The sequence below is a fragment of the Oryctolagus cuniculus genome, chromosome 6 (genome assembly GCF_964237555.1).
Source record: "Oryctolagus cuniculus chromosome 6, mOryCun1.1, whole genome shotgun sequence".
Classification (NCBI taxonomy): Eukaryota; Metazoa; Chordata; class Mammalia; order Lagomorpha; family Leporidae; genus Oryctolagus; species Oryctolagus cuniculus.
Window position 1 is genome coordinate 38747618 of NC_091437.1, and position 26540 is coordinate 38774157.

General features: G+C 46.3%; 1 protein-coding gene across 4 annotated transcripts in view; it reads left to right on the forward strand.

The window, feature by feature from the left end:
• Window positions 1-2254: 2254 nt before the first annotated feature.
• G3BP1 (G3BP stress granule assembly factor 1) overlaps window positions 2255-26540 on the forward strand; it is a 43034-nt gene continuing 18748 nt past the window's right edge. The window contains exons 1-2 of one of the 4 annotated variants that reach the window (XM_051844395.2): window positions 2255-2454; window positions 23824-23962. In XM_051844395.2, coding sequence (XP_051700355.1) covers window positions 23868-23962 — 95 coding nt within the window. In that variant the 5' untranslated portion in view covers window positions 2255-2454; window positions 23824-23867. Of the gene's footprint in view, window positions 2455-2680; window positions 6426-10330; window positions 16583-23823; window positions 23963-26540 lie in introns of those variants that run through there. The other 3 variants (XM_070076340.1, XM_070076339.1, XM_070076341.1) reach the window with 3 other exon arrangements.

Consider the following 26540-nt stretch of genomic DNA (forward strand, 5'->3'; position numbering starts at 1 on the left):
AAAACACAAATCTCGATGGCGCCTGGTATGTGTGTGTGAGGGCTAGTGTTCCTAAAAAAATATAGCAATTACTTACTCCTTTTTCCTTCATTTTATTTGAACAGCAGGTACATAGATGTTCCATTCACTGATTTACTCTTTGAATGTCTGCCAACAGACGGGGCTGGTCGGGCTGAAGCCAGGAGCCCGTGACTCAGTTCAGTCCAGGTCTCCCACATGGGCGGCAGGGACTTAAGTACTGGAGCCATCATCTCCTGCCTCCCAGGTGAGCACGGCAGGAAGCTGTAATTGGAAGTGGACCCGGGACTGGAACCCAGGCCCTCTGATATGGGATGTGGGCATCCCAAGAGGCATCTTAAAGGCTGTGCCAAGTATCAGCCCTTGTTTTCCTCCTTTACCGCTGACTGAGGCTCGGCAGTGTGAAGTGTGAGTGCAAAGGTAAGACCAACATCCAAATCTACAGGAAGAGAAGATGATCCAGAGTCTCTCCGTCCCTCTGCACCTGTGCAGGAGCCCAGTGAGGACCAGTTTCAACAAGAGGAACCAACTCCTGAAAGTCAGGAGATTACACCTGAAGTGCAAAGGCCTGATCTGGAAGTGACCTCCTGGAACCGGCTTGGGCAACTGGCTTAGGGGCGAACTGTGGTGAACGTGGGGTTAGTCTTGATGTCACCGGGGCAGTTAAAAGACCTAGAACCGGTTACTATGCCGGAAGCAGGTGAGGGCAATGGAGTTTGTAAATGAGGAGACGCTGAAACCATGCTTGCACCCTTTATGTAGGAAATCTGTTAAAATTGTTAAAATTCTCTCAATAAAGTTTTAGAGTTTCCTGCAAAAGAAAAAAAAAAAAAGCCAATCTCTTGGTCCCAGACTCTTTCAGAAGGCTTCCTGGGGCTCTCCACTGCCCTCAGATTAAAGTCCAAATTCCTTAGCCTGGCTAACGTCTCGCAGCTTCCTTAGCGCCTGCTCCGGGCCGAGCTCCGTCGCGGCGGGGCAGCATCCGCGGGGCGCAGCCGGTGCCCAAGGTGCGCGGCTCCCACCGGCCGGAGGCGGCCAGGCGGCGGGCATGGCGTCTCTCCCCGCCGCCTGCGCTGGGCCGGCCGGCTCGGCGTCGCTCTCCCGCAGCACGGCCGCTCCACGTGCTTCATCTCCCAGTGTCTCAGCGCAGCCTAACGGAGCCCCAGCCCCCGGTCACATGGCTGCAAGAACGGACCCGGGCGGGTCTGCGCCCAGCGCGCTGCAACCGCGGCTCTTATCGTGTCCGATGCCCGTGGCGGCCAACAGAGGGCCGGGTCCGAGGTCGAGCGCCGTGGGCAGGGCAGGGCTGGGCGGGCAGGCCCCCGAGGGGTCTGAGGAGGAGTTACCTTCACCCGGCGCGGCGGCGTGAAGGCAGAAGCTCCCCGCACCACAGCCACCAGAGCAAGGGGTGACAATGGTGGCGAGGCCGGCGGGCTGACCACAGCCCGCCCAACGATCGCTCCTCGGCGGCAGTGCCGCGGGCCAAGTCGGACCGGAGCCCGCGTGGGGCGCGCGTCCTCCCGCCCAGCGGCCGTCGCCACCTGCCGCCTAGCCACGGGCTCCGGCGTTCCCAACGGGCGCGCCTCGCCGGCAGTGCTGACTCACGGGAAGGGCCAGCAAGTGCCCTCAGGCAGCGCGCGGACATGAAAGAGTTTGATAAGGAGAAGAATTAAATTCAGGGAAACTTTGCCACTTGGCTTCCTGGGTGCCAGACTGTGCGGAAAAGGCGGGAGAGGGAGACCCCAGGGGCCGGACCCAACAACCGAAAGAAAGAGGACAGAAGCCGGAGCCCGGCCCGCCTCTTAATCGCCCCGGAGGGCAAGGCCGCCCTGAGCCTCGGTCTCTTTGGAGAGCGGTTCAACCCCCATGTCAATCAGCTCATTCCGGTGTTGCCATTGGCCAGGTGCTTCCATGGCCTCCAAGTTGCCCACCTCCTAGTTGCTTGGGGTTTACTTCCCCAAAGTACACGGGCCCCACCTTGTGGAGCAACCGCTCCTGCACGGAAAACGGGTCTCCACCCAGGGGATGGAGTGCTAGCCAATGAGAGCATCTCCAAGCATTTATTGGCTACTATGGGTATCAGTCAAAGAATTTCCCACCCTCCTCTCTACTATGCCTTCCAGTTACTGGGCCCTTTGAGTGCCAATCCGTTACTAGGGAAACGAGATCTTCACAGTCTCATAGGTATGTGTCAAAGCCAATCAAGAGCCACGCCCCCATCATGAGGCAGTATCCAATTGCTGTTCGAAGAGCCCAGAGGATGCAGTCGGGATTGGTCATCCACTCGCCTGGCCTGGCTGCAACAAGTTAGGCTGAGTCGCGATTATATAGACCGGCGGCGGAGCACGCGTGTGTGCGGACGCAGTTGCGTGAGCGATTTCTGCTTCTCTCCGTGCGGTGGAGCAAGGCTTGTTCCTCTCCCACTCAGCCGCGCAGGTACGCCGGGGTGTGGGCGGGGCAGGGTACTGGAGGACGGGGACGAGTCGGGGCGACGGCGGGAGAGAGGAGAAACCCGAGGAGCTGCCGCGCGGGGCGCGTCCCCCCACCCCCACCCCAACGGCCGCAGGCGCGCGCGGCGGGCGTTCGGGCGCGCGGCGCCGCCTCCCCCCCCCCCCCCCCCCCACCGGCTGGAGCGCGTGGCCGCGTCCGCCGCGCGCGCGTCCAACGGCCACGCGGGGCAAGAGCAGCCGGTGGCGGCGGCCCTCCGAGTCCCGGCGTGACCTCCCGGGCCCGGGGTCCCCGCGTTGCCCGGGAGCGTGTGCGGCTGGCTTTGCGCGCCGGCCCCCGCCACGCGCCATCGGGGGCTTTCTTGGAGGGGACAGCACGAAAGTGCCATGAGAGAGAGTCTCGGAGCTGGCAAAGCAGAAGTGCCGCGCCTTGGTGGCGCCTGCGGGGACGGGGGAGATGCGCGGTCCTCCCCGCCCGCACGGTGCCGAGCGGGGTGTCTGCCCGGAGAGCTGGGTGCCGTCGCGGCCGCCTTTCGAATAGGAGAGGCACGAAGGCACAGGCCCACGGGCGGAAGGGCGGGTAGGGTGGCTCGCTGGCTCCGGGCCCCTGAGCCGGTGCGAGTCCAGGGCACCTTTGCCCCGGGAGCACTTGTCCCTTCGCAAGGCCCCTGCGCGGAGCGCGGCCGGGCCTGAGTGCGCATGGGCTTGCAGGGGCTCGGGTTGGGAGTGGGGCTGCGACAAAGGGAAGGGGTGTTTGGGCTTCGTGCCTGCACGTATTCGTACCGTTGCAGCTTCAGAGAAAATTAGAGGGGCGGGGGGACCGAGTAAAATGCAGATAAGTGCGTGTGTTCCTCATCGGGCTTTAAGCTCTCAGCATTGTGATGGGAAAGTCCCGCCAGCGGGAAGTGAGGCTGTGATTCGACTTTTCCCTTTTTTGTTTAAATCAGCCGATTTTCGGGGAAAAAAAGGGACGTCTAAGAAAATCAGTTGCCGAAAATGAGGTCCAGAGCAGTGAGATTCGAATGTCCCCAGCACCTGTGGGTTGAAATTAGAAATTGGAGTGGAGGACATAGCACCGGTTACAATGTAACCGTGATCCTGCGGGGGTTCTGTGGCTGAGAGGCGCACTGTCGGTATTGGAAGTGTGTCTGCAGGGTTCAGTCCGCAAGGCTCCAGGGTGTGTGCAAGGTCGTGGAAGAAACCTTCCTTACCATCAAGGACTGGAGTTTATTTTTACAGCAGTGTTCTCATATTGTGGACTATTGAAAGCTAGTAATGCCTTGGTCTCGTGAAATGTTTTTAATGTTGCAGGCCCGTATCATTCATTTTGCATCGCAAATACCTGAACTTCAGGCAGAACTAAAAAAAGTTTGAAGATTAGCTCTTTGGACTAATTTTTTTTCTTGAAAGGCTTTTCACTGTTTTGTTTTTCAGTAAAGCTTGTTTCTACAGATCCTTTTTCAGATCTTTAAGGGATTTTTTTGCTGTCAAAGCAGACACAACGTGCATCCTTGTGCAGGGATTAACAATTACGAAGTTTAATATTTGTGTTTCTCTACGACAGGCGCTTTCCCTGTTTCTTAACAGAAGGTAGCAATAAAGGATCAAAATAATTGTAGGGACAAGTTCTTCCTTTGTTGGTGTTGCTATAAATAACACGTTGCTTTAAAATGTAACATTGTTTTATTTGCAGCGTGCTTTGTGTAGCAATTCCAGTTACCTGCATTTGTAGCATGTTAAGATTTAAGGTGAACCATTTAAATCGCCTGATGTTCAAACATGATAATGACGTACATTTAAACAGAGTTCAGTGAACATTATTGCTTGAGGTAAAATAAATATATCAGAATGAAATGATCTTACGTATTGAGGAAAATTTTGTAAATTTTACCTTCAAATACTAAAAAAGTTGTTCTTGACCTCAGGCAAGAAGTGGTCTTGTTGGTCTGGAATACTATGTGATTATTTTGCAAATCAGTACCCCAGCTGCTGATTTGTGCCTTTTATCTAGTACTGGTAAACTGAAGAAATTGTGATAACACAATACCTGTGTCTCCCCACTTCTGGATCAAGGTATAGGTTACTTTTCTTGGAGTTGAGTCCTTTCAGTCTAAGCTTTGTACCTCTTCTCACAGGTAGAAAAGTATGTGGGTCATTGTTTAACTCTTAGCTGGTAGGTGGGGTGGGGGCGACATTGGGAGATTTTGATTTTGTTTGTGACCCGTGTTAATTTATCTTTTGGGTTTTCAAAATTTATTTCAGTACTTTATTTAGGAAGTAAAGAACACAGATTAGTTTTAAATTTTCATAGATTTGTGATGGTGTTGAAATTTCATATAAGACCAATTACTAAAATAAGTATTTTTGTCATAATAAAACTGCATACTTGATCTTTTAACATTTTTGCACAATAGTTTTTTTTTTAATTACAGAATTCAAATAGGTACTGTATCTGTATATATGTAATTACATTGTGCTTTTTGACTTCCTTGGACAGAATTGTATTGACTTTACAAAGGAGGACAATTATCAAAGTACATTTGTCAAAAAAAAAAAAGTCCTTCCACCCCCCACCACTAGTCAGCTGAGGGAAACCTGTACTGTCCTTCCAAGTCCTGGAGTTAAATTTAGATTCAGCAACTGTAATCTCACTCACAGTTAGGGATCACATTGTGGCTGTTAACCAGCTTTATATCTTTTTGAAAAGTCAGCTTTCTCGTTGACCCTTCTTTTGTGAAGCGTTCTTACACACCACTGGGGCCTCACTGGGAAGGCTAAATTGCAAGCCAGGTGGTCGTGTGGTGAGCTAGGAGTAGTCCACATACGAAGAATGAAGAGTCTGCCTGACAGAGCAGAAATCAGTTAACATTTTTTTCATCACAGGCTGTGATCTAGTAAATAAGGTTGTTTTTTATAATATTGCATAGCTTTTTAGTATGTTTGCTGTACTTCAGCATTCTGTGAAAAGTAAAGATTAAAAATGTTTCAGAGAAAAATCTGACTTCCTGGGTGAGACCCCATCGGCTTTGTAGGGATGTGGTCTTTGGTGGTTGTTAACTTATAATATGGCTGTGTAATGGCAACATCAGGTATTTATATAGGCCTTCAAATTTTAAAAGTGCTTTCACACAATTTGAGTATTGTATTTTTACTAAAAAGACTAGAGCTATGCATCCTATATAGTTAGCTAAATTGTAACATAAAGTGTGTGGTAGTAATAGGGTGCTATAGCCAGCTCTTTCTTATTCAGAAAACGTACAGAATCAGAATCTGGAGATATGAATGAGGTACCTACCTGCCCTTCCAGGTATCTCCCACACTGTTTTTGCAGTCCTGGAGGCTGTTAAGTATTCCCGTGTTTGTGGACTCTTTGGAGTTTGCCTTTAGTTGGGTTTGTGCATCTGTGTCTTCAGGGTTTAAAGGGTAGGATGTTGATGTTTTTAGGAATTTCTTAATTAGGAACCTGACTAACTTTTAAGTTTATAGAAGAGTAACAGTACAGACAGGTCTTATTGTGTACTCATTACCCAGCTTCCCTAATGTTAACGTTATACGTGAACATATATACATATTTATGAAAACTAAGAAATTGATATTGATAAAATCCTATTCAGTGATAGACTTTATTTGAATTTCCTTAGTTTTTCTTCTAATGTTGTTTTTCTGTTTCAGGGTCCAATCCAAGATGCCATATTGGCCTTTGGTCCTCCTGTCTCCTTAGTGTCTTGATCTGCCACAACTTCTGTCTTCCTTTGTCTTTCTTGACTGTAGCATTTGAAACAACATTTTTTTTTTAAATTTTATTTTTTATTTTTATTTCTTTTTGACAGGCAGAGTGGACAGTGAGAGAGAGAGAGACAGAGAGAAAGGTCTTCCTTTGCTGTTGGTTCACCCTCCAATGGCCGCCGCGGCCAGCGCACTGCGGCTGGTGCACCATGCTGATCCGATGGCAGGAGCCAGGTACTGCTCCTGGTCTCCCATGGGGTGCAGGGCCCAAGGAATTGGGCCATCCTCCACTGCCCTCCCTGGCCACAGCAGAGAGCTGGCCTGGAAGAGGGGCAACCGGGACGGAATCCGGCGCCCCGACCAGGACTAGAACCCGGTGTGCCGGTGCCGCAAGGTGGAGGATTAGCCTGAAACAACATTTTAAAAAAATTTGAGAGGCAGAGAGTCTTCCCATCTGCTGGTTTACTCCTCAGATTGCTGCAGTGGCTGGAGCCAAGAGCTGGTGAATGCAATCCAGATTTTCCATGTGGGTAGCAGGAGCTCAACGACTTGGGCCATCCTTGCTACCCAGGATGTGTATTAGCAGGGAGCTGGAGTCAGGAAGCTGAGCCAGGATTCAGACCTAGGCACTCCAGCATGGGATGCAGTCTGGGATATAGGCATTTTTTTTTTTTTTTTTTTTTTTTGACAGATAGAGTTAGACAGTGAGAGAAAGGCAGAGAAAGGTCTTCCTTCTGTTGGTTCACACCCCAAATGGCTGCTATGGCCGGCGTTGCGCCAATCCGAAGCCAGGAGCCAGGTGCTTCCGCCTGGTCTCCCATGCGGGTGCAGGGGCCCAAGCACTTGGGCCATCCTCCACTGCCTTCCCGGGCCACAGAAGAGAGCTGGACTGGAAGAGGAGCAACTGGGACTAAAAACCCATATGGGATGCTGGCGCCACCGTGAGCCAAGGCGCCGGCCTTTTTTTTTTTTTTTTTTTTTAAATATTCTATTTATTTACTTGAGAGAGTTACAGAGAGAAGGAGAGACAGAAAGAAAGGTCTTCCATCTGTGGGTTCACTCCCCAAACGGCCACAATAGCCACAGCTGGGCTGATCTGAAGCCAGGAGCCAGGAACTTGTTCTGGGTCTCCCATGCGGGTGCAGGGGCCCAAGCATTTGGGCCATCTCCTGCTTTTCCAGGTGCATTATCAGGGAGCTGGATTGGAAGAGAAGCTTATGGGATACCAGTGCTGCAGATGTTGGCTTAGCCTACTACGACACAGTGTTGGCCTTGGATTTGGGCATCTTAACTGTTAGGCCAAAACACCTGCTCCTGCCCTTAATGCTTTTGCTCTCGTTAGGATTAGACTGAACTTAACACGTTTTGGGGAAGAATACATGAGATCACTTATTTCTCTTTCCATACTGTTTATTAGAGGCTAGTCAAAAAGTCCTGCTGCACTCAAGGAGATGTAGGAATTAAGCTTGGCTTTCTATTAAAGCTATTGCTAAACAGTATTTTGGCGGAGATACTTTGAAGCTTAATGTTTTACCCCTCAACTTTTAGCTTTTGTTAGTGGGTCTTGCCTGCGGTTACTATTACTGTGGTGTTCTCTTGCTGGTTTTCCCCCTCATTCTGGTTGTGTTATTTTACAGTGCTCTAAGGAAGATTGGACAGAAAATTCTCATTTCTTTTTAAAAGATTTATTTTAATTGAAAGAATTATGGAGAGGTAGAGACAGAGAACAGAGCTTCATCTGCTGGGTTACTCCCTGAGTGACTGCAATAGCCAGGGCTGGGCCAGTTTGAAGCCGGGAGCTTTATCCCGATCTCAGGTAGGTAGTAGATACAGAGGCCCAAACACCTGGGTCATCTTCCACTTAACCAGCTACACCGTAGTGCTGCCTTTTTCTCTCATTTTTCAAAGATTTATTTATTTGAAAGGCAGAGTGGGGGCCAGCACTGCAATGTAGTGGGTTAACGCCCTGGCCTGAAGCGCCGGCATCCCATATGGTTGCCAGTTCTAGTCCTGGCTGCTCCACTTCCGATCCAGCTCTCTGCTGTGGTTTGGGATAGCAGTAGAAGATGGCCAAGGTCCTCGGGCCCCTGCACCCACATGGGAGACCTGGAAGAAGCTCCTGGCTCCGGAATGGCGCGGCTCCAGCCATTGTGGCCAATTGGGGAGTGAACCATAGGATGGAAGACCTCTCTCTCTCTCTCCCTCTCTCTCTCTCTGCCTCTGCGCTCTCTGTGCACTCTGTGCACTCTGTGTAACTGTGACTTTCAAGTAAATCTTTAAAAAAAAGGGGGGGGGGTGACAGTTCTTCCTTCCATCCACTGGTTCACTCCCCAAATGGTTGCAACAGCCAGGGCTGGTCCAGGTCGAAATCAGGATCCTGGAACTCCGTTCTTGTCTCCCAGGTGGGTAGTCAGGGCCCAAATCCTGGGATCATCTGCTGCTTTCCCCAGATGCATTAGCAGGGAGCTGGGTGGGAAGTGGAATAGCTGGAGTTCTTTCTGGCACTCATACAGGATGCTGGTGTTGCAGGTTGTGGCTTAAACTGCTGCGCCACACAAATGCTTGCAGCTTTGGCTCCTGTGTTTTTTAGTATTTGTTTGAGAGGCAGAGTTACAGACAGAGAGAAAGGTCCTCTATCCTCTGGTTTACTCCCTAAATGGCCTCAACGACCAGAGCTGGGCTGATCAGAAGCCAGGAGCTTCTTCTGGGTCTCCCACGTGGGTGCAGGGGCCCAAACACTTGGGCTGTCTTCTACTGCTTTCCCAGGCTGTAGCAGAGAGCTGGATCTGAAGAGGAGCAGCCAGGACTAGAACCAGAGCCCATATGGGATGCCAGCCCCACAGGCAGAGGATTAACCTGTGCCAGCCACAGCACCAGCTTATGTCATTTTGATACTTAATTAATTTATTTATTAAGATTTGTTTATTTGACAGTTACAGAGGGAGAGGGAGACATCTGATTCGCTGGTTCACTTCCCCCAAGATGTCTGAAATGGTCAGGGCTGGGCCAGGCTGAAGCCTGGAGCCTGGAACTTCTTCCAGGTCTCCTGAGTGGGTGGCAGGAGTCTCAAGGACTTGAGTCACCACCTGCTGCATCCAGAGAACAGGAAGTTTGAATCAGGAATGGAACTGCGATTTGCACCCAAGTACTCTGGTGTGGGATGTCCCAAGCAGTGTCTTAACTGCCATACCAACTGCCTATGCACAGTCACACTAGTGAACTTACCCATCTGTATTCCCTCTTTGCTACCTGTGCCTTTTGCCCCCACCCCTCCCAGTTGCTGAGTGTAGGCCCGTTATGTCAACATAACGGTTGATCGAGTCACCTGTTAGTGGATATTTGGTCTGTTTCCATCCAGCTTTTTCTACTTACTACATATAAACTGTGTGCAGTTGTTATGTGGATATATGGTTTCATTTCTCTTGGGTCAATACCTAACAGTGGAATGCCTGGATCATGTTAGATGTTTGCTTACTTTTTAAAGAAACTACTGGTTGCTGTTCTCCAGAAGTGAGGCATTTCACATACTCAACAGTGAGAGTTCCAGTTCCCACCATGTGCCTGGTCAGCACTGTGTGGTTAGTCGTTTTAGTTTGAGTCCTTCTGACAGGTGTGTTGTGGTAATTCACCGGTTTCAATTTGCTTTTCTATAATTAGTAATGATCAGCATTTTTCCTTTGTAATTTCTATACGTTGGTGAAGTGTCTTTAAATCTTTTGCTTATGGGGTTGTTACTCAATTTTGCAAGTTCTTTATATTTTCTAGATACGAGTTTCTTTCTTAAAAAATACATACTTTGGGGCCAGCACTGTGGCACAGCAGGTTAAAGCCCTGCCCTACAGTGCCAGCATCCCATATGGGCGCCGAGTCCCAGCCACTCCATTTACGGGAAAGTGCTTGGGAAAGCCGTGGAGTATTTGGGCCCCTGCATCCATGTGGGAGATCTGGAAGAAGCTCCTGGGCTTTGGATTGGCTCAGCTCCAGTCGTTACAGCCATTTTGGGGGAGTGAACCAATGGATGGAAGACCTCTCTCTGTCTTGACCTCTCTGTAACTCTTTCAAATAAATAAAATAAATCTTACATATATGTAAATATTTGCTCCAAGTTTGTCTTTTCTTTTTTTAAAAGATGTATTTATTTATTTATTTGAAAGTGAGTTACGGAGAGAGGAGAGACAGAGAGAGAGAGGTCCTCCGTCTGCTGGTTCACTCCCCAGTTGGCTGCAACAACTGGAGCTGTGCCGATCCGGAGCCAGGAGCCTCCTTGGGGTCTCCCACGCGGGTGCAGGGGCCCAGGGACTTGGGCCGTCCTCCACTGCTTTCCCAGGCCATAGCAGAGAGCCTGATTGGAAGTGGAGCAGCCAAGTCTTGAACCAGTGGCCACAAGGGATGGCTGTGCCTCAGGCCAGATGATTAACCCGCTGTGCCACAGTGCCGGCCCCATGTCTTCATTTTAAAAGTATCTTTAGCACAGGAGAGAAAGCTTTTTTTTTTTTTTTTTTTTTTTTTTTTTTAATTTACCTGAAAGAGTGTATTACAGAGAGGACAGAGCTCTTATCTACAGGTTCATTTCCCAAATGACCACAGCTGCCAGGGCTGCGCCAGGCTGAAGCCAGAAGTGTCACCTGGATGTTCCAGATTGGTACAGGAACCCAAGGACTTGGACTGACTTCCACTGCTTTTCCAGGAGCACTAGCAGGAAGCAGGATCAGAAATGGAGCAGCTGGGACTCTGATGTGGGATTCTGCAGGCAGCAGCTTAACCTGCTGTGCCACAATGAGATTGAATTTGAGCATTTTATTATCAGCTGTTATGATAACGCTTTTGGTATGTCTGAAATCTTTGTTGGGGGGTAGACAGTGATTGAGAGGCCACTTGGGACACCTGCTTTACATATTGGAGTGCCTGGTTCTGGTCCTGGCTTTGCTTCTCATTCCCTCTGCCTGCTAATACATACCCTGGCAGGCACAGGGACTCCAGTACTTGGGTCTCTACCCCTCACATAGGAGACCTGTACTGAATTGTGTTCTGGACTTCTGGCTTTGGCTTGGTCCAGCCAAGGATGTTGCAGGCATTAGGGGAATGAATCAGCAGATGGAAAATCTCTCTCATAAAAAAAGATAAGTGAAAATTTATAAAATTATATAACTTAATGTCGTGCACATTTTTTCTGGAGGTTTTGTTTTGGGTTTAACATTTTGATATCAGACACTTTGAATTAGATTTTATATATGTTGTGCAACATGAATTGAGGTGGGATAATTTTATGAGGATATGTAATTGCTCTTGCACCTTTTATTGATGAGAATATCTTTAAATATCCTTTTTCTACTGAGTTGGCTGTAATTCTGTTGGAAATTATTTGTATATGGATGTTTGGGCATGTATTTATTTTTTAACAGAGTGGATAGTGAGAGACAGAGAGAAAGGTCTTCCTTTACCGTTGGTTCACCCTCCAATGGCCACTGCAGCCGGCGCACCGTGCTGATCAGGAGCCAGGTGCTTCTCCTGGTCTCCCATGGGGTGCAGGGCCCAAGCACTTGGGCCATCCTCCACTGCCTTCCCGGGCCACAGCAGAGAGCTGGCCTGGAAGAGGGGCAACCGGGACAGAATCCGGCGCCCCGATCAGGACTAGAACCCGGTGTGCTGGTGCCACAGGTGGAGGATTAGCCTATTGAGCTACGGCGCCGGCTTAGGTGTGTTTTTAAATTGTTCTTTGAGTCCCTTTGTCCAGCCTCTTTACAAAACATTTGTGTATGTATCTGAATAATATTTGGTATGAGTTTATATACATTAATTTTACTTTAAAGTAAAATTTTTACTTTAGACCTACTTTAGACTATCCTGTGGTACTTATTTGGTAACTGAGTTTTTGACACTATTTTGAGATTATTCCATGCAACTTTCTGACTGCTATAAACAGTGATAATGTCTTCATTTACCTGTATCATTTCAGTTAATGTGGCATAATTACCAGTGTGGTTATCTTAGATGCAGATGTTTTTGTTATGTGAATAAACCACAATTCACGCATTCCCTATTGGGTGGACATGTACATTACTACAAATCTTGTATTTTAGAAATAGCGTGGCAGTAATTTCTGTTTTTGTTATGTGCATATGGGTGAGGTTTGTCTCAATCTGTGTCCATCTGGGATGCCAGTGTTGCAGGCTTTACCCGCTGTGCCACAATGCATGCTTTCATTGTTTGGTTAAAGAGATTCTAAGGTCAACAAAAGTGACATTGTCAGAAAAATTGCAGATTGAAAGCCAATTCCTTCCCTTCCGAAAATATTCTGATACTGTTCTTTGAAAAGAATAAATGAATACCTTGTTTAAAGGTAATCAAATAACTTTTTTTGGAGGATGCTTAGTTCTTGGGCCTTAAATCACTGAAAGTTGGGAGAAAATTAACCATGAGAGTTGAAATTGGACCAGCCAAAGCTGCTGCTGGTACATGAGAGAATTAAGTACCCTCCTTGTACTAATTAAAATCATACATAAAGCAGGGTTAGTTTGTGAAGTTACATATCTAACTTTAAAGAGTTAGAGATGAAGTTTTTCTTTTTTTAAGATTTATTTATTTGAAAGGCGGAGTTAGAAGGAGGCATGGAGAGAGATCTTGCATGTGCTGGTGCACTCCCTAAGTGGCTGCAGTGGCCAGAGCTCGGCCAGTCAGGAGCTTCATCTGGGTCTTCCACATGGGTGCAGGGGCCTCTTTTGCTGCTTTCCCAGGCACATTAGCAGGGAGCAGGATTCAAAGTGGAACATAGTGCTGAAGGCGGTGGCTTTACTTGCTATGACACAGCACCAGACCCAGAGATAGGGGTTCTTAAAGATCATTTCAAATGATCTAAAATGAGTAAGCTAACACAAATGAGCTAAAATGGGTAAGATAACACATCAGTAATTGGTTGTCAGTATACTCTTGTTCCTTTTTTTTTTAATTGTTCTGAGCACAATGTATGCTTACTCCAGGACATTCTCATAATAGTTCTGTGCAGTAGTTGGAGAATTTGGAAGTTTGGTACAGGATCTTCTAAATACTTTCCTTGCAGTAGTTAATCAAATTTATAGGACTTTTTCTTATAAAAACTAAGCTCTAGGGGTGGGCTTTTGGCACAGCCATTAAAATGCTACTGCATCTCATATTGGAGTACCTGGGTTTGAGTTCTAAGCTCTGCTCCTGATTCCAGCTTCCTGGTAAGGCACATACTGGGAAGCAGCAGGTTAGATTCCTGCCACCTGCTTGGGAGACTGGGATTCAGTTCCTGGCTCTTGGTTTTGGCTTGGCCCAGCCCTGGCTATTGCAGGCATTTGAAGAGTGAACCAGCAGATGGAGGATGGCTGTTTCTGTCTCTCTCTGTCTGATTTTCGAAAAAAACCAACCCTGAGCCCCAGATCTCTTAATCTGTTTCAGCAGCTACATGGTATTAAATTATACAGTGTTTCTTAGTATTACTATTGCTACAGTGAATACACCTTAGGTTTATGTTATTGTTCCTTATGTTGATGTGTTCTCTTATTCCTTGTGTTTTTAATACAATTTTTATATGGAATATTGCACCATAAAACAAAAAACAGTAGTCAGCACTCCAGTTTCAGATTGTTACTATTTTTTTTTAAGATTTTATTTATTTATTTGAAAGTCAGAGTTACACAGAGAGAGAAGAGGCAGAGTGAGAGAGGTATTCTATCTGATGGTTCACCCCCCAGTTGGCTGCAACGGCTGGAGATGCGCCCATCCGAAGCCAGGAGCCAGGAGCTTCTTCCTGGTCTCTGATGTGGGTGCAGGGGCCCAAGGACTTGGGCCATCTTCCACTGCTTTCCCAGGCCGTAGCAGAGAGCTGGATCGGAAGAGGAGCAGCCGGGACTAGAGCTGGTGCTTCAGGCCAGGGCATTAACCTGCTGCCCCACAGCACTGGCCCCCAGGTTGTTATTATTTGAAATGAAGAGAGTTGGATATTGATGTTTTCTAGTAGTTTTTTTCCGAGGGAAATATTCCTAATGATTATCGTTTGTGAAAAATTGAGGGATGGTGTTTGTTGCAGTGCCAAAGATACCTGTTGGGATGCTCGTGTCCCATATCAGTGCCGTGGTTCCTGTCCTGTTTTTTTAATTTATTTCAAGGACAGAGTAACAGGGGAAGGCGGGGGAGGGGGGGTTGGGGAGGCGGGAAGAGAAGAGATCCCCAGGTGGCTGCAACAGCCAGGTCTGGGCCAGGCTGAAGCCAGGAGCCGGGAACTCCATTTGAGTCTCCCATATGGTTGAGGGGGCCCAAGTATTTGGGCCATCTTTGTCTGCTTTCCTAGGTGCATTAGCAGAAGTGGGGCAGCTGGGTTTAGAACTGTACCCATATGGGATGCTGCTGTCACAGGTGGCAGCTTTACCTGCTATGCCACACGCCAGCCCCCTGGCTGTGCTTCTGATTGCGGCTTCTTCCTAATGTTGGTGCTGAGAGGCAGCAGGTGATGGCTCCAGTGCTCCCACGCAGCAAACCCGAGTTGACTTCCCAGGTTTCAGGCTTCAGGTCTGGCTCAGCCCTGGCTTTGTGGGCATTTGGGGAGTTGGAGCCAGGACTTGCAGACACTGTGGCAGGTATCCCACCTTGTAGCGTAACCTTCTGGCCAAATGTCTGCTTTTTTTTGCTGATTCTTTAAGAGTTTAGGGGGAAGTATAATTTAAAAAAATATTTTTCCTATCTCTTTCATATAGTTTTGAGATATGATGGTATTCATAAATATTGAGAATATTGTTAACTTGGACAGAAAATTATAAGAAAATAAATTTGCTTTGTTGAAAATGAGTGATTTTTCTCTCTCCTTTTCTTTCTAGGTCATTTCTTTAACCTCTGGTCTTTCTAGATCATAATGATTTCAGGTTATAACATTCTTAGGAATATTATTTTTGAGTGATTTGTAATACACTACTCAAAAAGTTTAATTCTTTGACCTTAAAGCAGTGTAAATTGTTCTAAGTGTTTACCTAGGAGAGAGACACCTATCTTTTTGAAAGTCCTTCAGCCATCATATCGGCTTGGAGAAGGGAAGCTGGCTCTTGACTTGAAATAATAAAAGCAGTTTGTTTCTTTTTCCTGATTATGTTATATGCTTCATATTCCAACCAATAATTGGCATACTCTATCTTATTAGGAACAGCCAGAAGATGGGATTGTAAAAATTTCTGAAACCTCTTTAGAAAGGACACAGTGTTGTGAGAATGTTCGATAAAATGAGGGATAATTTTGGAACTTTTTAACATGTTTTCCTTGGAGATTTTCCCATTTTCTCCTAGTAGTTTTCATAGTTTCAATTGTATGAATTTGATTTTTTAACTTTTATATTTAATGGAAAGTTGAGGGCGGGGGCATAGTTCTGTCAGTCTTCCCATCTACTAGTTCACTCTAGAATGATTGAAACAACCAAAGGAGGCCCAGAACTCTTCCATATGGGTGGTGGGGACCCAAGAATTTGAGCCATCTTCTGCCTTGCAGGATGCACATTAGCAGGAAGCTGGATTGGAAGTGGAGGTGGGACTTGAACCCAGATGCTACCATATAGGAGCGTGTGGCAAATCCAGGCTTTGCCACAATGCCATCCTGCATGTATCTCATTGGAGCTTTCCATTTTCTTGTAATAATTTTTTTAGATTAATTTATTTGAAAGGCAGAGTTACAGAGAGAGGAGGACACATAGAAAGATCTTCCATCTGCCAGTTTACTCCCCAAGTGACTGCGGCCAATCTGAAGCCAGGAGCCAAGAGCTTCTTCCAGGTCTCCCATGTGGGTACAGGGGCACAAGCACTTGGGCCTTCTTCCACTGCTTTCCCAGGCCAGGCCATCAGCAGGGAGCTGAATTGGAAGTAGAGCAGCAGAGTCTTCAACCAGCGCCCAAGTGGGATGCCTTGCCACAAGCAGAGAGGCTTAACTTATTACTACACCACAGTGCCAGCCCCTCCAATAGTTTCATAGTTTGATTGTTGTATTTTTTTATTGATATACATACTTTTTGTAAGAACATCTGTCCCAGTGGGTCAGTAACTGTCAAACCACTGTCTTTTCTGTGATGAAATCACTTGAATTCACTTTTCATTATCTTAGATTTGATAGAATTGGGAGTTGATGATCACAGATAGACTTGACTCTTAGGAGGTATTAATTATATGTTTCTCATAGCCTATATTTCATGTTTGGAACAGAAAAGAAATCTTCGGGGACCAAACACACTTTGTTTTGGGACTTGTTGTTGTTGTTGTTGTTGTTAAAGATTTACTTATTTATTTGAAAAGGCAAATTTGCAGAGAGGCAGAGAGAGGTCTTCAATCCACTTGATTTACTCCCTAAATGGCCACAACTGCTGGAGCTGGGCCAGGAGCTTCTTCTGGGTCTCCCAGGTGGGTGCAGGGGCTTAAGGACTTAAGGACTTCAGCCATCTTCTACTGCTTTCCCAGCCCATAGCAGAGAACTCGATCAGAAGTGGAGTAGCTGGAACTCCAACCGGCACCCATATGGGATGTCAGTGCCTCAGGTTGCCCACTATGCCACAGCACTGGCCCCCTGATTGATTAACTTTTTTTTTTTTAATTGTCTGAAAGGCAGAGTTACAGAGAGGCAGATGCAAAGAGAGAGAGAGAAGTCTTCCATCTGCTGGTTCACTCCCCAAATGGCAGTGTTAGCCAGAGCTGGGCTAATCCAACTAGGAGCCAGGAGCTTTCTCCTGATCTCCCACGTGGGTGCAAGGGCCCAAGGGCTTGGGCCATCTTCTGTTGCTTTCCCAGGCCATAGCAGGCAGCTGGATTGGAAGAGGAGCAGCCTGTGCCCATATGGGATGCTGGCACTGCAGGTGGCGGCTTTACCTGCTGCACCACAGCACTGGCCCCTGATTGACTCTTTATATAGACTCCATTCCTTTGGGTCCAAAATACCAGTTTCTACAATTTTTCTGAGAATGATCAAATAGACTGGTTAGGTAGATTAATTTTTTAATGGAGAGTGATCAAGTTATTCATAACACATTCAGTTTATGGTCTTAAGTCACTGGAGAGCCTCCCCAGACATTTTTGTAGTCACTGGTACTATCTGATCTCCTTTTTGCTAAGATTTGTAATTTTTTTTGAACGTGGCAGCGTTTTTATTTAGAGTTTTTGCATATGAGTATTTTAAATAAAATAAACAATTTGAAGGTTTAGTTTGGAAGTTTTTAAATGTGTGTTCGTTCGTGTAACATTTACACAAATACAAACATTTCTTAACCAAGTCAGGCCTCCTGTGGTGCATTCCCGTTGATTTCCTTTCAGGCAACCACCCTCTGATTTCTGTCACCTTAGGCCAGCTTTCTTGTTGGGATTTTTAAAATTATATGTATGAGAGCCGGAAGTGCAGAGGGAGATCCGATGATTGACTTCCTAGATGCCCTCAGCTGACTGAGGCTGGGCCAGGCCCAAACTGGTAGCTATGAACTCAGTCCAGGTCTCCCACATGGATGGCAGGAACTCAACTACTTGTGATATCACCTGTTGGCTCTGAGGCTGCATTGGTAGAAAGCTGCCTGATAATGGGACGTGAGTCTCTTTAACTGCTTAGCCAAATGCCTGTCCCTGAATTTGATAGTTTCTTTATTTTATTTTATTATTATTATTTTTTTAAGATTTATTTATTTGAAAGTCAGAGTTACAGAGAGAAGGAGAGGCAGAGAGAGAGCAAGAGAGAGATAGCTTGTATCTGTGGTTCCCTCCCCATTGGCTACAACGACCACAGCTGTACCGATCTGAAGCCAGGGGCCAGGAGCTTCTTCGGGGTCTTCCATGTGGGTTCAGGGGCCCAAAGACTTGGGCCATCTTCTGTTGCTTTCCCAGGCCATAGAAGACAGCTGGATTGGAAGTAGAGCAGCTGGGACATGAACTGGTGCCCATATGGGGTGCTGGCACTGCAGGCGGTGGCTTTACTTGCTATGCCACAGCGTTGGCCCCTTCTTTCTTTTATTTATTTTTTTAAGAGTTACTTATTGGCCGGTGCCGTGGCTCACTAGGCTAATCCTCCGCCTGCGGCGCCGGCAACCCAGGTTCTAGTCCCAGTTGGAGTGCCAGTTCTGTCCTGGTTGCTCCTCTTCGGATCCAGCGCTCTGCTATGGCCTGGGAAAGCCGTAGAAGATGGCCTAAATGCTTGGGCCCCTGCACCCGCGTGGGAGACCAGGAGGAAACACCTGGCTCCTGGCTTTGGATTGGCACACTGCGCCGGCCATAGCGGCCATTTGGGGGATGAACCAACGGAAGGAAGACCTTTCTCTCTGTCTCTCTCTCACTGTCTAACTCTGCCTATCAAAAATAAAATAAAATAAACCCACATGTTTAAAAAAGTTACTTATTAATATTTACTTGGAAGGCAGAGTTTCAGAGGGAGAAATCTTCCACCCCCTCATTCATTCCCCAAGTGGCTGCACCAGGCCAAAGCCAGAAGCTTCTTCTGGGTCTACCACTTGGGAGGCAGGGGCCCAGGCACTTGAGTCATCTTCCACTGCTTTCCCTGGTGCATTAGCAGCGAGTGTGGATGTAAGTGGGGAAGCTGGGACTTGAACTAGCACCCATATATATGCAGGCCTGGTGCTGCAGGTTGTACCACAGGGCTGGCCCCGAATTTGACTGAATCCAAAACAGTATAATGTGTTTAGGAAATTCAGAGGTGCTAATTGAAATCCTAGCTTTGAAAATATCCATTTAATGGAAGCTATTAAAGTGTTAAATTAATGAAGAAAGTTTATAATTTGTAAATGTGAATGATAGAGTTGTTATGGCTGGTTAACAGGAGTCCATGAGGAAGATGATTTGCCGTATAAACTTGTTTAACTCCACGTTTTTGGCTTTATTGAAATGACCTGAAATAAAACATTCTTGATAATTTTGATACCCGTATTATGTTTTCTATTTTTCACTTGAATTATCTAAATAATCTGAAAGAAGGAGAAAAAATTATATAGATGAAAATTTTCTTGCCTTTGATGTAGAGGATTTCTATCTTTTTTGCATAGGAAGATTGGATGTTAAGCAGTGTATTTCATAAAATGGTAACTTGAAGATTTTAAGAGACTGACAATTCTAGAGGATGCAGTTAGGTTTATGTCATTAGCCTAGTAATCATGCCATTTTGGGGAAAGAAAGCAAATAGCAGTTAAGAGAAGTAAGTGCAGTTGAGAGTAAAAAGATGGGAATTTACTTAATCTTTACCTGATTTATCTGTCCTGAGGAGGGGAGAGGGAAAACCATTGTGAGCTTAAACGTGCAAGCCAGCATTTGAGAGACAAAGCTTGCATCCACTGGTACACTCCAGATGTCAGCAGCTGGGGCTGGATGAAGCCAGGAGCTAGGAATCCAGTCCACATTTCCCGTGTGGATACCAGGGCTCCAACTGCTTCAGCCATCCGTGCTGCATCATCACAGGGTCTGCACTGGTAGGAAGCTAAAATCTGGTGCCTGGAATTGAGTCTAGGTGTTCCAGTGTGGGATGAAGTTACTCTTAACAGGTGTCTGAACCACAAACACCTGCTCCTGAGTTGCTTTTATATTGTGAATATATTGTGTACTTTTTTAAGATTTTTATATTACTTGAAAGAGTTAGAGAGATTGATGTCTTCCATCCGCTTGTTCACTCTGCAAATGGCGGCAGTGACCAGTGCTGAGCCGATCTGAAGTGAGGAGCTAGGAGCTTTTTTCCCAGCCTCCCACATCGGTGCGGGGGCACAAGGACTTGGGCCATCCTCTGCTGCTTTTCTAGGCGCATTGGCAGGGAGCTGGTTTGAAAGTGAAGCAGCATGGACTTGAACCAATGCCTATATGTGATGCCAGGGCTTTAATCCTACTGCGCTGCAGCACCAGCCCTTGTGTACTTTTAAAAAGGGTTTGTTTTATATATTTGAAAGAGTGACAGGGAGAGGCAGTGAGAGAGGTCTTCCACCCGCTGTGTCGCCATCCAGATGGCAACAATGGCGTGGAATGGGCCAGACTGAAGGCAGGAGTAAGGGCTCCATCCAGGTCTCTCACATGGGTGACAGGGTCCCAGATTTTTTTTTTTTTTTTTTGACAGGCAGAGTGGACAGTGAGAGAGAGAGAGAGAAAGTCTTCCTTTTGCCGTTGGTTCACCCTCCAATGGCTGCCGCGGCCGGCGTGCTGTGGCGGGCACACTGCGCTGATCCGATGGCAGGAGCCAGGTGCTTATCCTGGTCTCCCATGGGGTGCAGGGCCCAAGGATTTGGGCCATCCTCCACTGCACTCCCTGGCCACAGTAGAGAGCTGGCCTGGAAGAGGGGCAACCGGGACAGAATCCGGCGCCCAGACCGGGACTAGAACTCCGTGTGCCGGCACCACTAAGCGGAGGATTAGCCTAGTGAGCCACGGCGCCGGCTGGGTCCCAGGTTTTTGACCCATCCTCTGCTGCTTTCCCAGGAACATTAAGGAGTTGGATTGGAAGCAAAGTGGCCTGAATTGGAACTGTCATGATATGGGTTGCAGGTGTCACCTGCTTCCACCTAAGGCTGGCCCCTCATATTGTGTATTTTGGAAAAGACAGGGAAGCATAAGGAAATATATTAGTGCAATATAGTAGGATGAATATAGTAATTTCTTCTTGTATCTGAGAGACCCATTTGAAATTTGTGAAACTAGGTTTAGCAAGAAATTCTGAAATTGCCTTCTTTTGTGTCAGAGAAAAATGGAGTAATTTCTCGTTCTGCTTCAGGTTTAAAACTAAATATTTAGACTCGTACAAGTGATATCTTCATAACCATGCCAGAAGATACATTACTTTCCTGTTATGTCGGTGAAGTTGTTTGAAACTGATTGGGTTGCTGTAATTTAGAGAACATGAATAGGGCTTGGACTATTAAAGATTTTAGAGAGATGAATGAATGGGGTAGAAATTTAAAAAAAAAAGGTAGGCAGGTGGTCATGGTGACTCAGTGAGATAAACTACTGCTTGGTTTGCCTACATCCTATATTGGAGGGCCTGGAATCGACCTTAGCCTCCATTTCTGATCCAGCTTTCTGCCATTGTACCTTGAAGACTCAGATGATGGCCCAAGTACTTGGGTTCCTGCCATTTGTTAGAGAGCTGGATGGGGCTCCTGGCATTGGCCTGACTAGGCTCCTGCTGTTGCAGGCATTTAGGGAGTGTACGAGCAGATCTCTGTGTGGAACTGTTGCCTTTTAAATGAAACAATGGATGAGGAAAAAAAATAAATACAGGGGTAGCTGTTTGTACTGGTTAAGAGGCTATATATGTCACTTACCTCTATCAAAAGTGCCTGGGTTTGAGTCCTGGCTCTATTTCTGATTCTAGCTTCTTGCTAATGGGCACTCTGAGACTGTCCCATGTTGGGAGACTTGGATTGAGTTCTGGGCTATTTAGCTTTAGCCCGGTCCTCCCTAGCCAGCTTTCTCAGGCATTGCGGAATCAGTGAATGGAAGGTCTCTGTCTCTCTTCCAAATAAAAATAAGTAAAAAATTTTTAAAATGCAGAACTGAATTACATGAAAATAAACATCCACAAATTGCTTGCTCAGAATTTTATCAGCCAAAACCAATCCATTTTGCCTAACCTGCAAAAAAAAAAAAAAAAAACAAAACCCTAAAATTCAGTTTCTTACTCTTTCTATATTGTAATCAGATCTGTGTTTATACTTCCGTTTGCTTGCTGTTGGCTTTCATGTTTGAGCTTAGGATGATTTTTTTCTCTGCTCCAATGAAAAGTTGAATTTTTAAGTTCTTATTTTATTTGAAAGGCAGATAGAGGCAGGTGGAGAAATATTTTCCATCCACTGGTTAATTCCCTAAATTCCTGCCATAGTCAGGGCTGGGTCAGGTGAAAGCCAGGAGTCCAGAACCTAGACTGGGGCTCCCACATTGTTGGCAGGGATCCAGCTACTTAAGCCATCATTTTTTATTTCCCCACATACACATTAGTAGCACGAAACTGGAATAGGAAGTAGAGCAAGGACTTGAGGACTTGAATCTAGGGAGGTACACTGGTATTCACACCAGTGTCTTTTTTTTTTTTTTTTTTTTTTTACAGGCAGAGTGGACAGTGAGAGAGAGAGACAGAGAGAAAGGTCTTCCTTTTTGCCGTTGATTCACTCTCCAATGGCCAGCGTGGCCGGCGCGCTGCGGCTGGCGCGCCGTGCTGATCCGATGGCAGGAGCCAGGTACTTCTCCTGGTCTCCCATGGGGTGCAGGGCCCAAGCACTTGGGCCATCCTCCACTGCACTCCCTGGCCACAGCAGAGAGCTGGCCTGGAAGAGGGGCAACCAGGACAGAATCTGGCGCCCCAACTGGGACTAGATCCCTGTGTGCCAGCGCCGCAAGGCAGAGAATTAGCCTAGTGAGCTGCGGCTCCGGCCCACACCAGTGTCTTAACCACTATTCCAAAGCCCACCCCAGTCTTTTTCCTTTTTTTAAGATGATAGATGGTAATAATTGACTTACTGTGCAAAGCACATGATTTTAAGCTAGTGGAAATTATTTTGCTAGGCGAAACAATCTTGTTAACCTTCCCCATAATATACTTTTTTAAAGATTTATTTATTTATATGAAAGGGTTACACAGAGGAGAGGAGAGGCACTCCCCAATTGTCCACAACAGCCAGAGCTGCGCCAATCCGAAGCCAGGAGCCAGGAGCTTCTTCTTGGTCTCCCACACGGGTGTAGGGGCACAAGGACTTGGGCCAACTTCCACTGCTTTCCCAGACCACAACAGAGAGCTGAATTTGAAGTGGAGCAGCCAGGACTTGAACTAGTGCCCATATGGGATGCAGGCACCGCAGGTGGTGGCTTTACCTGCTGTACTCTAACTCCGCCCCCCCCCCCCCCAATAATATTTTTGGTTACATTATGGAATGAACTATTATAGAATTCTTGGTTTTATGATTTTTAAAGATTTATTTGGAAAAGGAGATTTACATATGGAGAGAATCTTGCCTCTGCTAATTTGCTTCCCAAATGGCTGCAACAGCTAGGGCTGGGCCAGGCTGAAGCCAGTAGCCTGGAACTCCATCTGGGTTTCCCATGTGTGTGGCAGCGAACCACTCTTTGAGCATCCTGTGCTGCTTTCCCAGGCACAATAGCAGGGAGCTAGATCCAGAAGCATGGCAGCCAAGACTTGAAGCTGTACTCAGGTGTGGCATGTTGGTGTTAAACAGGTGATGGCTTAACCCACTAGGCCACCATGCCAGGCTCCATAGGTGTTTTCTTAAAGATACTAAAAATTTAATTTTGATGGACTGTAATAGGTGGGGGTGGTAGATTTTATCTGGAAGTGAAAGCTGTATTGTTTAAGATTTTTTTGCCCTTAAATCTGATTGCCACAAATAAGAATGTGTTTGTAATTTTAAAACTGAATAATGCTTAAATAAGGCGGCTCTTTAGTGAAAAATATCTTTGAGAAATTGGCCTATTAGAATAATGTTAGATTTTTAATAAGTTTCCCTCCTATATATTAAATTTGAATGCATAGAATCTCACCTGGTCTGTGTGGGTTTTGTTTGTATGTAGAATGTTTATTCATTTTTAAAACCATGGTTTACTGAAGTGATCTTGTTCTGAGTTGATTCAGGTAAATGATGGAGTCTTTTTTTCTCTGGTTGATCTTTCAGGTTCGACATTTTTTTTCCTCCCCAAGGTTGAATTGACCAAAGCAATGGTTATGGAGAAGCCTAGTCCCCTGCTGGTCGGGCGGGAATTTGTGAGACAGTATTACACACTGTTGAACCAAGCCCCAGACATGCTACACAGGTAAGTACTTTTTCTCCTCATTCGCTGGTACTGAGTTTGTCATCCTGCAGGGTGGTGGCATAATAGCGCTTTACACATAAGTATCAGTAGATAATGGCTGTTAAAATTATATAAAAATATACAGCCATTATTAAGAAAAATTAGACTATGATAAACTTGCACATTATTTAGTTCAAATGAAGAAAATCCATAACTTTGTCCACGACCAGTTTTTTTTTTGCTTTTTGTATATACAGCGTACTATAATCCCCTGATGATAAACTGTGTATCATGCAGTGTTGCATAATAGAAAGCTGTTGATGTACAGAATTCTGTCATAGATGTCCCAAAATGTGTATTTCCTTGACCTGGACTTTTTTCCATTATATTTTACTAGCTTGCATGTTAGATACTGCATAGTTATTAGGTGCAAAAGAAATTTTACAAATTGATTTTAGAGATTGGCTTTTTTCTGAAAATGGAAAAATACTTTTTTTCAAAGACTTATTTATTTGGCAGTGAGGAGGAGAGATAGAAGTAGCTGTCTTCTATCTGCTGGTCCACTCTCCATGTGGCTACAACAGCCAAGGCTGAGTCTGGAGCTTCATTCTATGTGGATGGTGTGGGTCTAAGCACTTAAGTCATCTTCCACTGCCTTTCCCAAGCCATTACGGAACTGGAAAAGTGGAGCAGCCAGGACACAAACCAGTACCTAGATGGGCTGCTGGCATTGCAGGCAACAGTTACAATGCCTGGCCCTAGTGTTTTTTTTTGTTTGTTTGTTTTTTGACAGGCAGAGTGGACAGTGAGAGAGACAGACAGAGAGAAAGGTCTTCCTTTACCGTTGGTTCACCCTCCAATGGCCTGCGCGGCTGGCGTGCTGCGGCCGGCGCGCCGTGCTGATCCGATGGCAGGAGCCAGGTACTTCTCCTGGTCTCCCATGGGGTACAGGGCCCAAGCACTTGGGCCATCCTCCACTGCACTCCCTGGCCACAGCAGAGAGTTGGCCTGGAAGAGGGGCAACCGGGACAGAATCCGGCGCCTCGACTGGGACTAGAACCCGGTGTGCTGGCGCTGCAAGGCGGAGGATTAGCCTAGTGAGCCGCGGCGCTGGCAGCTTTTCTCTTTCTAAAAAACTTTATCTATTTCCTCTTAATCCTTACAAAAATCTTTGAAGATATTATTGGAGAGTTGAGTTTATTTTATAGATAAAGAAGCTCTTTGTGGAGGTGGAATGTTAAAATTTTGCTGAGATTCACTTGAGTTTTGGTGTTAAATTGTAACACTGGTTTCTGAATGTTTTTATCTTTACCCCCTCCACATTTTGTTGTGTTTTGTCAGAGTTGTATTCTCTGTCCTTAGCAGTTAAACAAATTTGGAGTTTAAAAAGGAGGGATTGGGAAGAACTAGTCAAATTCATTGCGTTTGTGTTTCTCTAAGGTGCCTGGATTCCATCTTAAATACATTGAAAATGGCTTAGCTAGCAGTGACTTGAGTTCTTGACAGATAGTTTTCCTTTATTAGCTTTAAAAGTAGAAAGGAAGGGGCCTGTGCTGTGGTGTAGTGGGTAAAGCCACTGCCTGGGGTGCCAGCATTCCATTTGGGCGTTGGTTCGAGTCCTGGCTGCTCCGTTTCCAATCCAGCTCTCTGCTGTGGCCTGGGAAAGCAATGGAAGATAGCCCAAGTAATTGGGCCCCTGCACTCACATGGTAGACCTGGAAGAAGCTCCTGGTTTCAGACTGGCACGGCTCCAGCTGTTGTGGCGATCTGGGGAGTGAACTAGAGGACGAAGACCTCTCTCTGTCTCTGCCTTTCTGTAACTCTACCTTTCAAATAAATCTTTAAAAAAAAAAAAAAAAAGTAGTTCTCCTGGGTTCTAGCTATGTCCTCATTTTTTTGGAGTAAGAATCTAGATACAGAAAACATGATGGGGCTCATTTGTGAAAAATATTTATTTGAAGACAGATACTACAAAATCCTAGTAGTACTTATTCCTGGGTTGGGGCAATGTGGGGTTGTGTATATTTTCCTAATAAACTTTTTCCCTCTAATTTATTTATTTGAAAGCCAGAGTTAGAGACAGAGATTCTGCATCTGCTGATTCACTCCCCAAATGGCCACAGTGGCCAGGGCTGGGCCATCCTGAAGCCAGCAGCTTCATCTGGCTCTCCCATGTGGGTGAGAGGGGCCCAAGGACTTAGGCCATCTTGCACTGTGCTCCTAGGCTCCTTAGCAGAGAGTTGGATTGGAAGTGGAGCAGCCGGGACAGGAACTGGTGCTTATATAGGATGCAGTTACACAGGCAGCAGCTAGTATATTGTTTCAATGAAAATGGAGTATTTGGAGCGTATGGATGAATGTGAAAGTCATGGAGAGTTAAAATCTGAGGTGGTTCTGCATCAGCACAAATAGTTACAAACTAAAGCAACCTGCGTGAGTTACTGTTTTATGTATACACATCCCCAGATAGAAAAGAGCTGTAAAGATCTTAAGAGTAGAGCTGTTCCTAGGCTTCCTCCCTGTTTGCTTTCTGAATGAAAACAGGAACTTCTGTCTTTAAGTGGCCTTCCTGACATGAATTACAAGATCCTCTCCAACA